The 15,267-nt window shown below is 35.2% G+C and overlaps 2 protein-coding genes across 2 annotated transcripts; both read right to left on the bottom strand.

The window, feature by feature from the left end:
- Positions 1-120: 120 nt before the first annotated feature.
- Positions 121-2,713, bottom strand: LOC127840036 (zinc finger protein 596-like). The gene is made up of 3 exons (XM_052368425.1): positions 2,686-2,713; positions 2,201-2,407; positions 121-341 (listed from the first exon to the last, which is right to left on the bottom strand). The coding sequence occupies exons 1-3, from the start codon at positions 2,711-2,713 to the stop codon at positions 121-123; spliced, it is 456 nt and encodes a 151-aa protein (XP_052224385.1).
- A 3,446-nt stretch (positions 2,714-6,159) lies between these two features.
- On the bottom strand, positions 6,160-8,752 carry LOC127840035 (zinc finger protein 596-like). Its single transcript, XM_052368424.1, has 3 exons — positions 8,725-8,752; positions 8,240-8,446; positions 6,160-6,380 (listed from the first exon to the last, which is right to left on the bottom strand). Exons 1-3 carry the CDS (start codon positions 8,750-8,752, stop codon positions 6,160-6,162), a joined length of 456 nt encoding a protein of 151 aa, XP_052224384.1.
- Positions 8,753-15,267: the final 6,515 nt, after the last annotated feature.

Here is a 15,267-nt window from a genome sequence, read left to right as displayed (position 1 = left end):
CATGACCATATGGGAAATATGAGCAGATATTTCTATTCACTTCATGACCTAATGGGAGATATTAGCAGATATCTCTATTCACTTCATGACCGTATGGGAGATATGAACAGAAATCTCTATTCACTCCATGACTGTATGGGAGATATGAGCAGATATCTCATGGCGTTTAAGGTGCTGTATCTGTCGGAACATTCGCTGGCACACTTGACACTTGAACGGTCTCTCTCCCGTGTGCACTCGCAGATGTTTCTTTAGGTCAGCCTTGTGTCTGTTCTGTCTACCGCACAGCAGGCATTGGTACATGCCTTCTGAGGATCGGACCATCATGCTGTCTGGGGTCTCTGAAACCAGCACCAGTCAACGTATTGCTTTGATATCACCAGTATATATATTTGTATATTGCTTTGATATCACCAGTGGACATATTGCTTTGTTATCACCTTTATACATATCGATATTGCTATAATATCACCAGTAAACGTATTGCTTTGTTATCATCTTTATGGATATTGTTTTGATATCACCAGTAAACAAATTGCTTTGATATCACTAGTAATTGTATTGCTTTTTTTATCACCAATATAGATGTTGTTTTGATATTACCAGTATAGATATTGCTTTGATATCACCTATATATAGCCGGTAGATATTCTTTTTATATCACCAGTAAATGAATTGATTTGATATCACTAATAGAGACATCAAATCCAATACGCCACAGCAACCTTTACCCTTGTCAGACACATGTAGGCAAAATATTTCTTTGCTATCAACCACACAGATATTGCTTTCTTATCGCCAGCTTTGATATTGCTTTTGGAAGGAATCTTCCTAGAAGTTGTTTTAAGCTGTATTTTAACTAATTAGTACATAATATAGACATTGTTGTGGAAAATGAAATGACAGAATGATAGATTTGGTCCAGAGAAAGTACTTGTTTTTTCATACATACATTTTAACTATGTTTATTGCCACAATTGCAATGCAATTCAAATACACTGTACATAGCCAAAACAATTTATACAAAAATCGTGAAATCATATAGAGCATAAAAACATAACAAGTGATAAACGCAGAATAGAACAAGTGATAAATTTAGACTTGAACATCACAAATGATAAATACAAATTGGAACACAACAGTATATTATCATTGATGTCAAATATTCAAACATACCGATTACCTCTAACACAGCAATGTAAAATTTTAGCAGTTTTCCCTTTCAATTTAAAGAAAAACACTAACAAACCATGCTAACTAACAACTCCAGCATCCATTAAATGTGCAAGGTTATCTCCTGGGCTGGTATTCATAAAGCTCCAAAGGCAAATCTTTACATAAGCTGGATTTAAGGGAAAATTTTAAAATTCAATTTTCTATTAAAATTCTAATGATTTTAGTTGTATAATGACTAAATAATGTTCTTCTATGCAAAATTTACTTAAACCAATTAAATGAAAAAAGACACAAAAATGAAAGAGAAAAATACTTAAGGAATTTTTGATTATTTAAGGAATTTTCTTAAGTTTACTCTTAGGAGCTTTATGAGTACCAGCCCTAGTTTTCAGAGCACATAACTTGTACCTAAGGCTCGCCCTGGGAAAACATGGCTTAATGCATGTACATATAAAGTATAGTCCGCACAGGCTAGAATCCCTTTGGGAAAAAAAGAGATGTGTTTGTCAGAAACACAATGTCCCTATTGCGACGCTTTGATTTTTTTTACCTTTGACCTTGACCTTTCACCACTCAAAATGTGCAGCTCCATGAGATACACATGCATGCCAAATATCAAGTTGCTATGTTCAATATTTCAAGAGTTATCGCAAAACTTTAACCAAGGTTTAAGTTTTGGGACAGAATGACAGACAGACAGGCCAAAAACAATATACCCCCGATCATTCGATCCGGGGGCATAAAAACTAAATAAAAGCAAGAGTCACTGCAAGGTATTAGTTCACATTCCCCCAGACAAAGTCTGGCCCAGTTTTCACTTATCACATGCCAAAAGGTAAGATGACGCCTATTCTTCATACCATTCTCATGTAATCTTTCACCCAGTTTTAAGCTATCACATGTAACCTAAACAAGTTCAGCCCCAGTGTTCACATATCACATGCCCCCAGTTGAGGTGTGGCCCAGTGTTTACACATTAAATGCACCCAGGCAAGGTCAGGCCCAGTTTTGACATCTCACATGCCCCCAGGCAAGGTAAGGCCCATCTCTCGATGGTGCGTGTTCACAGTGTGCTGTCTCATATGGTGCTGGTGTCTGAACTTCTTCCCACAGAACCTGCAGCCAAACGGTTTCTCCCCCGTATGCACTCTCATGTGATACTCCATGTGCTGGCGTGTCTTGCTAACCTTGCCACAGATGTGACATGTAAACCTTGATAATGTTGGCAATCCTGAAAGTTGAAAGGCTGGCAGTTCAATGAGCTGATATTCTGCACAAAAACAGTTAGTTTTAACCTATTTAATTTAGCTCAATAACATCCAAAGCCCAACGCTGATTGAAACGCTCTAGAGTCTGATTCCTGGGTAGAACCATTACTTGGTGTTTTGGGGAAGATCTTAATTAAAGAACTCTCTTACACTTGTGATCAAACCCATAACCTCTCAGTCACAAGGTGGAGACCATATCCACTAGGCCATGGCGACCAAAAACAGTTGATTACACATTTACCACTCACATATGCACTAATGCCATACATGCCATAAATTTTCAGACCAATTCCAAAACCTGGTTAAAAATTGTGCACACATAAATTCGCGATTTTTTTTATTTTTTAGGGGGAAAAATGAGTAATTTGTGTCGGTAACTTTTGAATGTCTTTTTGTTAAATTGGTGGATCGGTCAACCATCCATATCAACAAAAGTTTATGTCCCACAGATAATAATGTTTTTACGGTATCGTGGTTGAAAAATGTTAGCTATGAGAATACTAATAATTTTGTGTACGACCAACTTGCCTAACACAAGGCTTCAACTTTTTGAACACTTTTGGAATGTCAATATTTTGTGTTTTTTAAAACGAACAATTTTTTAGATCCAATTAAAATTTGCACCTCAAAATATGATTCTCTTAATTAAGCAGTTTTTAACTGACAGGGGAACAAATTTGCAATAATGCAATGCAAGAAAATGTTTTAAGTTGTACAAAAAATACTAAAGAAAGCAAAAGGGTAATGTGTATGCTGCTTTTAATAAATGTTTCAATAATGTAGAAGGCAGGCACACATATATACAAAAACATAATATAATTACAACTTTAACAAAATCATTAAATGATCCTGTATCAATTGCAATTTATTTCAAAATCAGTCATTTACCATGTTTATAATTCTTAATACTGTGTATTTTAAAGACAGCCAACCAAGCTTATCTTGTTTTACACAAAGAGTAAGACTATATACCTATGAACATAGATCAAGGTCACATACTTAAAACACACAACAAACTTATCATTGCAAGGCCCTGTTACATGTATAAACAAGTCAATGCTATTTTCCTTGTTGGTTTTAAAAAACACAAATGTAAAGCCCTTGTACAACACATAATTCAAATAACCCTCGCTCTGGGGAAACAGGGCTTAAAAGGATCTTTTCACAGTTTGGTAAATTGACGAAATTGAAAAAAGTTGTTTCAGATTCGCAAATTTTCGGTTTGGTTATGATATTTGTGAGGAAACAGTATTACTGAACATTTGCCATGGTCTAATATAGCCATTATATGCATCTTTTGACGATTTAAAAACCTAAAAATTATAAAGCGTTGCAACGCGAAACGATTGAATAAGTTCTGTTGTTGTCGTTTAAATTTGTGAAACTACGAAGATTGCTTATATAAGGTATAAAATACGCATCTTATGTATGTTTGGCAGGATAGCTCAGTTGGCTAATGCGTTTTTACTTCAGGATTCTGGGGGTCACTGGTTTGAGCCCTGCTGCAGGTTACTTTTTTTCCTTTTTTAAATTTTATTTTTGATTTTTTACTGGAGCTCTTAAAATTTAATGTTTACATTTATCAATATAAAGCATTTAATGACAAACTTCAAAACATGCCAAAATCTGTGAAAAGGCCCCTTTAATGCATGTGCAGTCACAACAAGCCAATCAGGGAGGACACTTTCTGCTTGAATTGTACTTTTTGTTTAGAGGAAGTTTCTTTTTAAAGTAGTGAAAAATCCAGTTAATGCGGAAAGTTTCATCCCCTTCAAACCTGCATTAAGCCCTATTTTCCCAGAGTCAGGCGATAATATGTGTGATACAAATTTACAGCAGCTCTCTATGAACAAAAATGACAACATTTCTGAACACAAGTTTTTCTGGGTCACATATTTCAAATATTTAAATTCAGCAAGTGCGAGGCGTGTGCAGTAAACTCGTGGCGTTTTAGATGCTGAACCTGTCTGAACATTCTATCACACATTTGGCACTTGAACGGGCGCTCCCCAGTATGTACCCGCAAATGTTTCACTAGGTCGCCCTTGTTTCGGTTTCTTCTACCACAAATCAAGCACTGGTGTAAACCGTCCGAAGTACGAACCATCAAGCCTTCAGTATTCTCTGAAATTAGCATTAAACAAAGATATTTCAATCTGAAGCAATCTTTCCAATTCGAATCTGATAAGTTTTTTTAAGTCCTTCCAGAATATTTTTCAATATTGTTGTTGTTTGTTGTTCAAATTTTGGGCCAAAATTCTGCACTATTCCCAATCTCAAAGTGTTTTTTTCCCAAATGACAGACTAAAATTCCCAATAAAAGGTTTCCAACAAATAAAAGAAATCAAAATTGCCATAAACTTCAGCATTAAGTTAATTTCCCTATTCAGCTCTATAAGTTGAACCTTTGTTAATATAATATTGAAAGCACTTTTTTCTCAATCTTTTAAGTATTTATTACCAAACAAAACACACCATCAATTTTTCAATAATAGTAAAACTACATGTTTTTCCCAATCCAAAGAAAACAAGATACTTGAGTTCTATCGCTTTCCAGGGAAGAAACTTGTATAATCCACATTAACATTACATAACAGGGTCTTGGGATCTGTGCTTTGATTTGTATCAGGGTATGTAATTAAATGACCGATTTAAAATTAAGTTCACTTCCTCTTAAATTCTACTACAATTTTGTAGTTAGATTTGTATTCTTTAAAACTTGTTAAACTTTGTATCTCGATAATCACATCTCATACAATTTCACCTAAAATAATATGTTCAACAATAACAAGGTTTATGTATGTGATTTAATAGGTATTCCTATTTATGAACAAATACAACATTTTGTAACTGCAAATCGATAAACAATATCTAACACAGGAACTTGGTTCAGTTTAATACTATTAAATAAATTTAACACTTTTCAAACAAAATCTTAGCACAAACATAAAATAAAAATAGTCAAGCTTATCTTTTGCTTCACTCAGAATCACAAACTTAAATCATTCTTGTGAACAAATTTCAAATACTAATGCACACTCTACAGAAAGATGCTGTTGTTTTTTTACATTTTTCACAAAGTATGAACAATTTTTAAATTTGACTTGAATTCCAGGTGAATGAAACATTAATCATGATTAAGCCTTATGCCTCCTCAGTCCAACACTGTACACAGTGAACAAAATGTTCATATCCATCAAAACAACCAAGTCCCAGATTCCTAATTGTCTCAAAACATCCTATATAAAATCATGATGTGGCAAATAAATCACCTACATAAAAATAATTTTTTACATAAGAATTATACAAGATACTGATTTCAAGTAAGCTTCATCTTTAAAAACAGCAGAAAACAAGAAAAGGATTTTAAATGAAGAATAGCCTGGCAATCTGCACAGGCTAATAGGGACGCAACTTTCCGTCTACACTAACAGGATTTTTGTTTCGAAGACATCTCATTTAACGAAAAATTTCATATCATGAATTAAGACCCATTTTGGCATAATGGGGCACTATTCAGTCAATCACTGTAAGGGCCATATGAACAGATATCTTATGCAGTATGGTAGATATGGGCATATATCTCTATTTACTACATGACCATATGGGAAATATGAGCAGATATTTCTATTCACTTCATGACCTAATGGGAGATATTAGCAGATATCTCTATTCACTTCATGACCGTATGGGAGATATGAACAGAAATCTCTATTCACTCCATGACTGTATGGGAGATATGAGCAGATATCTCATGGCGTTTAAGGTGCTGTATCTGTCGGAACATTCGCTGGCACACTTGACACTTGAACGGTCTCTCTCCCGTGTGCACTCGCAGATGTTTCTTTAGGTCAGCCTTGTGTCTGTTCTGTCTACCGCACAGCAGGCATTGGTACATGCCTTCTGAGGATCGGACCATCATGCTGTCTGGGGTCTCTGAAACCAGCACCAGTCAACGTATTGCTTTGATATCACCAGTATATATATTTGTATATTGCTTTGATATCACCAGTGGACATATTGCTTTGTTATCACCTTTATACATATCGATATTGCTATAATATCACCAGTAAACGTATTGCTTTGTTATCATCTTTATGGATATTGTTTTGATATCACCAGTAAACAAATTGCTTTGATATCACTAGTAATTGTATTGCTTTTTTTATCACCAATATAGATGTTGTTTTGATATTACCAGTATAGATATTGCTTTGATATCACCTATATATAGCCGGTAGATATTCTTTTTATATCACCAGTAAATGAATTGATTTGATATCACTAATAGAGACATCAAATCCAATACGCCACAGCAACCTTTACCCTTGTCAGACACATGTAGGCAAAATATTTCTTTGCTATCAACCACACAGATATTGCTTTCTTATCGCCAGCTTTGATATTGCTTTTGGAAGGAATCTTCCTAGAAGTTGTTTTAAGCTGTATTTTAACTAATTAGTACATAATATAGACATTGTTGTGGAAAATGAAATGACAGAATGATAGATTTGGTCCAGAGAAAGTACTTGTTTTTTCATACATACATTTTAACTATGTTTATTGCCACAATTGCAATGCAATTCAAATACACTGTACATAGCCAAAACAATTTATACAAAAATCGTGAAATCATATAGAGCATAAAAACATAACAAGTGATAAACGCAGAATAGAACAAGTGATAAATTTAGACTTGAACATCACAAATGATAAATACAAATTGGAACACAACAGTATATTATCATTGATGTCAAATATTCAAACATACCGATTACCTCTAACACAGCAATGTAAAATTTTAGCAGTTTTCCCTTTCAATTTAAAGAAAAACACTAACAAACCATGCTAACTAACAACTCCAGCATCCATTAAATGTGCAAGGTTATCTCCTGGGCTGGTATTCATAAAGCTCCAAAGGCAAATCTTTACATAAGCTGGATTTAAGGGAAAATTTTAAAATTCAATTTTCTATTAAAATTCTAATGATTTTAGTTGTATAATGACTAAATAATGTTCTTCTATGCAAAATTTACTTAAACCAATTAAATGAAAAAAGACACAAAAATGAAAGAGAAAAATACTTAAGGAATTTTTGATTATTTAAGGAATTTTCTTAAGTTTACTCTTAGGAGCTTTATGAGTACCAGCCCTAGTTTTCAGAGCACATAACTTGTACCTAAGGCTCGCCCTGGGAAAACATGGCTTAATGCATGTACATATAAAGTATAGTCCGCACAGGCTAGAATCCCTTTGGGAAAAAAAGAGATGTGTTTGTCAGAAACACAATGTCCCTATTGCGACGCTTTGATTTTTTTTACCTTTGACCTTGACCTTTCACCACTCAAAATGTGCAGCTCCATGAGATACACATGCATGCCAAATATCAAGTTGCTATGTTCAATATTTCAAGAGTTATCGCAAAACTTTAACCAAGGTTTAAGTTTTGGGACAGAATGACAGACAGACAGGCCAAAAACAATATACCCCCGATCATTCGATCCGGGGGCATAAAAACTAAATAAAAGCAAGAGTCACTGCAAGGTATTAGTTCACATTCCCCCAGACAAAGTCTGGCCCAGTTTTCACTTATCACATGCCAAAAGGTAAGATGACGCCTATTCTTCATACCATTCTCATGTAATCTTTCACCCAGTTTTAAGCTATCACATGTAACCTAAACAAGTTCAGCCCCAGTGTTCACATATCACATGCCCCCAGTTGAGGTGTGGCCCAGTGTTTACACATTAAATGCACCCAGGCAAGGTCAGGCCCAGTTTTGACATCTCACATGCCCCCAGGCAAGGTAAGGCCCATCTCTCGATGGTGCGTGTTCACAGTGTGCTGTCTCATATGGTGCTGGTGTCTGAACTTCTTCCCACAGAACCTGCAGCCAAACGGTTTCTCCCCCGTATGCACTCTCATGTGATACTCCATGTGCTGGCGTGTCTTGCTAACCTTGCCACAGATGTGACATGTAAACCTTGATAATGTTGGCAATCCTGAAAGTTGAAAGGCTGGCAGTTCAATGAGCTGATATTCTGCACAAAAACAGTTAGTTTTAACCTATTTAATTTAGCTCAATAACATCCAAAGCCCAACGCTGATTGAAACGCTCTAGAGTCTGATTCCTGGGTAGAACCATTACTTGGTGTTTTGGGGAAGATCTTAATTAAAGAACTCTCTTACACTTGTGATCAAACCCATAACCTCTCAGTCACAAGGTGGAGACCATATCCACTAGGCCATGGCGACCAAAAACAGTTGATTACACATTTACCACTCACATATGCACTAATGCCATACATGCCATAAATTTTCAGACCAATTCCAGGACATTGCGCTCAATTTTCCGGGACTTTTGCCGATTTTCCGGGACATGTATACATATAGCGATATATATATGTATAGACATATATGCATTTTGGGCACGCATTTTTTTCACATTGTAAATTGAGTACATTACTAATAAATATGTAATTAGCATCTAAATCGATTTTATGCATCGTTGATTATCACAGGAATTTCATTAATCTTTTCTAAGTGTATGATCTCCATCGTTAATTCGATCTTTATTTGCCATGTTTGCCGAGTCACAATTTATTTTCGTTGAAATGATGTAAGCGGAAGGTGCGCCTAGCAACGTTAAATCGTATAATATATCCGCCTTATAGGCGATTCGCATTTTGTTTAATTAGTATTCGTTACAGTAATTGTTTCAATAATTAATTATCTTAAAGACGATAAAGTTACACTTTGTGTGTGTGTTGTTTTTTATTTAATATCGCGTAAAAATAAATGTTTTCATATAATAATAATAATAATGATAATAATAAAATCTTTATTTAAAGAAGATAGACTTGTTAAGAAATACATAAAATGAAATTACATAATATGCAATTTATATAATACATTTCTTATTTTATTTCTTATTTTTTTAACTGAACTATGCATGAAATGCACAATTTCCACGAGGCCAACATCGATGTTTTCATCAAAAGTCTCCAAAGTAACGGTCCACGATTTTATCTTAGAGGAGAACACAATACGGACCAATTAGTGTGGCATAACAAAGCCACTGAAACTATAGATTGATAGTGACACAATGTTATTCACGCATGACTAATTCACAACCGCAAGAATCTTCAGATGTGTGAACAACTCCTTTGCCCTTACGCAGAGAAAAATTATAATGTAGTATATTAAAGCCAATTAACACCCAAATTAAACAATGCCGCCTTTTCGGTTTGACTGTGAAAGTGAGACAATCGATATGATAACAGGACCCCTGTTAATTGATCGATTTTGACACGTAGCGTTGTCACCTATTTGGGTAGGCAATGCCATGGAGACCCTGCGGATTAGTGGGAACACCGACTCAAGGTGCAGTTAAGCATAACATATTTAGGTACATGTATATATGGATTTAGTAAAATCCGGGACATTTGACAGATTTCCGGGACTGCGGGACACGACCTTCATTTCCGGGACAATCCCGGACGTATGGCATGTATGACTATGCACTTCCCACCCCATTGGCGCCGGGGCGTCTGCAAACAAATCCTGTGGAAAGCACTGACGCACTTGTATGCGTCTTTAGTCCCAAAGAAAATAAAATTATATTAAAGACCTTTCTTCACTGATTCAAGTTTTAAAGGGACCAGTTCAGTCTGCCAGTTACTCGCAGGCAGTTCTGGTTTGAAGCTGTTTGCTGGGAAAGGGTAATGGCCTTTACAAAATTTGTATACATTAAATTAGGTTTGAATGGAAAAGTGAAGTTAAAGATTGTTATAACCACTCATGCGTCTTAGGGGAAGAGCCCCACACACACACACACACACACCAATTCCAAATGTCGGAAAACTAAACTTTTGTAAAACAAGAGCATCGCATAGCGATTGCCAACGCTTGGCTGCGCTTGACCTTTGACCTAGTGACCCAAAAATGGGTGTGGCGTGTAGAACTCATCAAGGTGCTGCTACATATGAAGTTTCAAAGTTGTAGGCGGAAGCACTTTGATTTTAGAGCCAATGTCAAGGTTTTAGCACGACGCGGAAGGCAAATGGCAGACGCCGGACGGCAGATGCCAGATGGCGGACGACAAGCTGGCTTTGACAATACCTCGGGGTTTCTCCGAAAACAGCCAAGCTAATAAAAAGAGAGCAAAAGGTCCTTAAAAATGTGCACCATTGACACTAGGTTTATGCAGCTAAACTGTGAATCAATGGTTTTCGCAGTTATCAAAACTGCAAGTACATGATTTATGCAGTCATGCAAACTGCTGGTACACAGTTTTTTAGACACCATTAGTACATGATTTTTGCAGCCATGTACACTGCAATTATTTTTCCAATAAAATTTGATGCAAGAGGACCATCTGTGTGTTGGTTAGACCATGTTCCATCTTCGATTGTTCCATCTTTCTTGTTCTGAAACATCTGTTGATCTACAAAGTCTGCAAGTAGCACACTTGAGTATTCAAATCATCTAGGATGTATGCATCATAGAAAGTGTTAAATAACTGATTCAAACAGTTAGATTCATAACAGTTTAATAATTTCTTCACAAAAGAACAGTGTTCCCAATGTCTACTATATACAAGCCTCTCTCTAAGAAAACCGGTCAGGGGAGACAAATCATGTGTGTACTGTCAGGAGAGACAAATCATGTGTGAACTGTCTGGAGAGACAAATCCTGTGTGTACTGTCAGGAGAGACAAATCATGTGTGTACTGTCAGGGGAGACAAATCATGTGTGTAGTGTTGTCAAAGGTTAGCCAGTGCAGTTCACAAAGGCTAATCTAGGACTACACTTTCCAAGTTATTGAGCATTTTTCCCTAAAGCAAGTATTTTCTTTGTGAAAATTCAGTTGGAGCAAAAAGTTTTGTCCCTGATTAGCCTCTGCAGACTGCACATTCTAATCTGGGACAACAATTTATGTACATGCATTAGGCCCAGTTTTCCCAGAACAAGGCTCATATATATAGAGGGTGAACCCTTAGCACACACAATAGCACCACAATATCATACATAGCAGCATGTATAAGCACACAACATTATTTTAGAATATTTTAGAGTTTGACTAGTTACCAAATAATTCAAACATTAAACCTCGCTATATACAAGTGTAAATCTTTCCGAAATGTTCATAGCAAAGTTAGGTCGAAATTGGATCAATCAAATTTCATAGTTTGAGATGGATGAGGTTTGGCAATCAAAGCACCAGTCCTAGTCTTTCCATGTAGTTTTAAGACCCTACTGAACACCAAACTACACCCTGCACAATGGCAAATGACATATATATGGGGGTCAAACAATATATGTTTTATGTGACTCTTTAGCAATACACATGTAAATAATGAAATGTTGACACAAAGACATATAGTTAATTTAACAGTTACTAATGTTATTAAGTATAATATGTTATGCAATAAAATCTTATCTTTGAACAAGCTGCTAGTCTAAAGTTATCAGTGTTCCGTGGAGCTAAAACTTACCTGATGTCAACCATAAAAAATTGATCATAAATCAGAGCCATTCGGGGTATGAAACTATATTATGATTGCATACATGTACATGTACTGATTCCCATGGCAACAGTTTGTAGAGACTGAATGAGCGAATATGGCACACTAATAAACATTTTCTTGCAAAGTTAAATTAATTGCTAGATGCAAATAGCATTTAGAAAATCTCCTGTAATATTATATGTTGATATACCTTTAATATTTGATATGTTGCCATTCATAGGATCTAAATTTACAGCTTTGCATATTATCAAAAGAGAATTTGTTTGTACACATAATTAATGTTAACCTACTGATTATTTATTTAGAAAAAATAAATATGGAAAAACATATGAACTATAAGATCTTCATTACAAAAGTCACTTCAGCAAACTTGTTATATGCTTCTTCGAGACAACTTTAATGGCATGGAACACTTATTTCATAATACATACACATGTACCTATCTTACTGAATTTAGAGACCTAACTTTCAGCAGAATATAGAATACCATAAACCTTGAACAAAATAAAATGTTTGCGAGCATGTTCCACACTTTCTAAAAATATCAGTTGTAATTCAATACCAAAAGTAAGAAAAGTGAGAACTTTATGAATCAGTATGTTATTTTGCTCACAAGTAGCAGAACATTTAAGGGAGCTTTGTTCTGGTAAATCAGGTCTTAATGCATGTGAATAAAGTTTTGCCACAGGTTAGCCTGTACTGTCAGCACAGGCTTGACATGTGCCACACTTTCATACGGAACTTGATTTTTGTTAGAAGAGACTTCCAATAAAAAACAATTACATAAAAGCGAAAAGTGTTGTCCCTGATAATCATGGGCAAATTGCACAGGCTAATCTAGGATGACACTTTTCACAAATGAATTAAGCCCTGTTTTCCACAGCAAGGCTTAAGTATTCATACTCATAACAAAACAACAAAAACACCTCTGCTGAAATTCAACAGAAGACACTTGCTTAATGAAACAGAGTGCAGCTTTTTGGGAACATGGCAATGAAGATATTTAGCTTTTTTGCATGCATTGCATATGTGTTTTACAAATTCTACAGAATATTTGGAACTGTTTGATAAAATGCAGCTGTGCAATGTTATCTTAAGCTGCAGTGACTTCATAAAGAAAAGAAAACCTGCAATCTCAGAGGATGAATGGTTCTAGTAGATAAAGGCATTTTACGGCCATTTTAGGAAAATGCAATTGTAAACTTATAGATGTAATACTTATTGAAATAAAATTTAGCCAGAGGTTAAGTAATCATTCAAATTTTTGAAAAAATAATAAAAAAGGGAGTGTGTTTTTTTCAAATTGGGAATTTTGTTACCATTTTGCATTAAAGGAATTCCGTTTAACAAACCCATAGTTATGGCTGAAAAAGGTCTGAGATATCTCCAGTGTCACCTTAAGAGCGCCACAAGGTCGGAATGCAATATAAGGCTATCTCATATGTAAATTATAAGCACATACAGGAGTTTATTTAAACATATATAAAATATTGCTTCTAACACTTTGCTACAGCAAAATTGATTACATTAAATATTGAACAAATAGTGTTCCATAGCACGTTTTTAAAGAATTTTCTTAAAATAGCACTTTTTTTATATGTGGTCTTATAAGGACTGGACAAGTTGGATGTAAACATATCCCTGTAATATGTTTCACTCCTATGTTTTACTGACTTGTGCATGCCATAACGCTATTTTATTTTTACAGTTATTGGCAAAAAAAGATTAAACATTTTTCAAGTGCATGTTCCAAGCGGTATCTGGAGAGGCGCGAAGAAAAGTTTATAATCAATTTATTTATTTGTTGTTTATGTTATTGATGTTACATACATACATACATACTTTGCTTAAAGAACAAAATCTGGAGCTAGAATATATGGAAACTGATTTTTGTAATTTGCATTTTATACATTTGACGGAAAACAGTTTGCATTTTTAGCAAAGCGTGTCGTGCATTTTCAAAAACAAAATCAGTTTCAGTTGCTTTAATTTGCAGCTAATTAGGCAGGCTGCGAATGTGTTACCATTAACGATAAGTACCGCGATCTTTTAATCTTTTAATCGGTAGACTGGGCGGACTTTAATTGTTGAGCACTTGTTATCTTTAAAGAAAGCCGCATACGGTTTTGTTATATTGAACCGTCGAAATCCGTTGTTGGAAAAAATAAACAAAAACATTATTGTTTTCAGCTTGCATAAGGATGTAATAAATTGCATACTAATGGTTTATTTTACTGACGGGAAAAATATCAAATAACTCAGCCGCGATAACTTTTTAATAGCAAAAAGGGGAAAATCACGTTATTATCAATATGGCGACGTCGTTTCCTTGGCAGGTATTATCTGCTGTTTTAAATCTTTTATTAATTGCATAAATTTCGCTTACTTTCTAACCATATTAGCAAAAAAGTTATTGGCGTTTTTTGTCATTGTAATACTCGATCTATATATCGACTTTACTCGCCGCGCAATTTCTTTATTTAGGGGGCACTTCTCCGGGTCTTCAATTCTGACAGGAGGGCACTTTTCCGCCCCCTATTTTCCAGGAGGAGGGCAGTTCTCCGCCCACTAAAAATCAGTGAGGGGGCAGTTCTCCGCCCATTAAAAAACAGTGAGGGGGCAGTTCTCCGCCCATTAAAAAACAGTGAGGGGGCAGTTCTCCGCCCAGCGAGAAATCTTTGAGGGGGCACCTATCCTAGCCGTTCCAAGCTACATGTATACTTTGCAAATGAAAGTTTGTTCGCAACAAATTGCGAAAGATCTAGCTTATTGTAAGTGCCTTTATCATAAAAGTGTGTGGTTGTTTATTTTGCTTTTTATTTGATTACTTTTATATATCTAATATCAAATTTCATTCACAACACATATTTCCAAAATATGTGCAAATTGGAAATTTATTTCATGTTTATCGAAGCACCTACAAAATACTAGTGGATAAGAAAAATCAACAATGTGTATGAACATGGAGGACAGTTTGTTTGGGGAAACTGCCTTCAATGGTACTTTTGATTAGCCCAAAAATAAATTACTCAGGGAAGACAGGGATAGACATTATTGGTTGCCCATTTCCCTGAGACAAGTAGATTTAGGTCCTGGTAAGTACATTTCAAAATATGGTAATAGGTTGACCCCAACTTGAAAAAAACACATAAAAAAAGCTTAAAACAGTCTTCCCACATTTAATAAGCTTGTTTTTAAAAAGCTTAAAACAGTCTTCCCACATTTAATCAGCTTGTTTTTAAAAAGCTTGAAACAGTCTTCCCACATTTAATTAGCTTGTTTTAAAAAAACTT

Source organism: Dreissena polymorpha, chromosome 7 (genome assembly GCF_020536995.1).
Source record: "Dreissena polymorpha isolate Duluth1 chromosome 7, UMN_Dpol_1.0, whole genome shotgun sequence".
Lineage (NCBI taxonomy): Eukaryota > Metazoa > Mollusca > Bivalvia > Myida > Dreissenidae > Dreissena > Dreissena polymorpha.
This window is presented reverse-complemented; position numbering and strand designations above follow the sequence as displayed.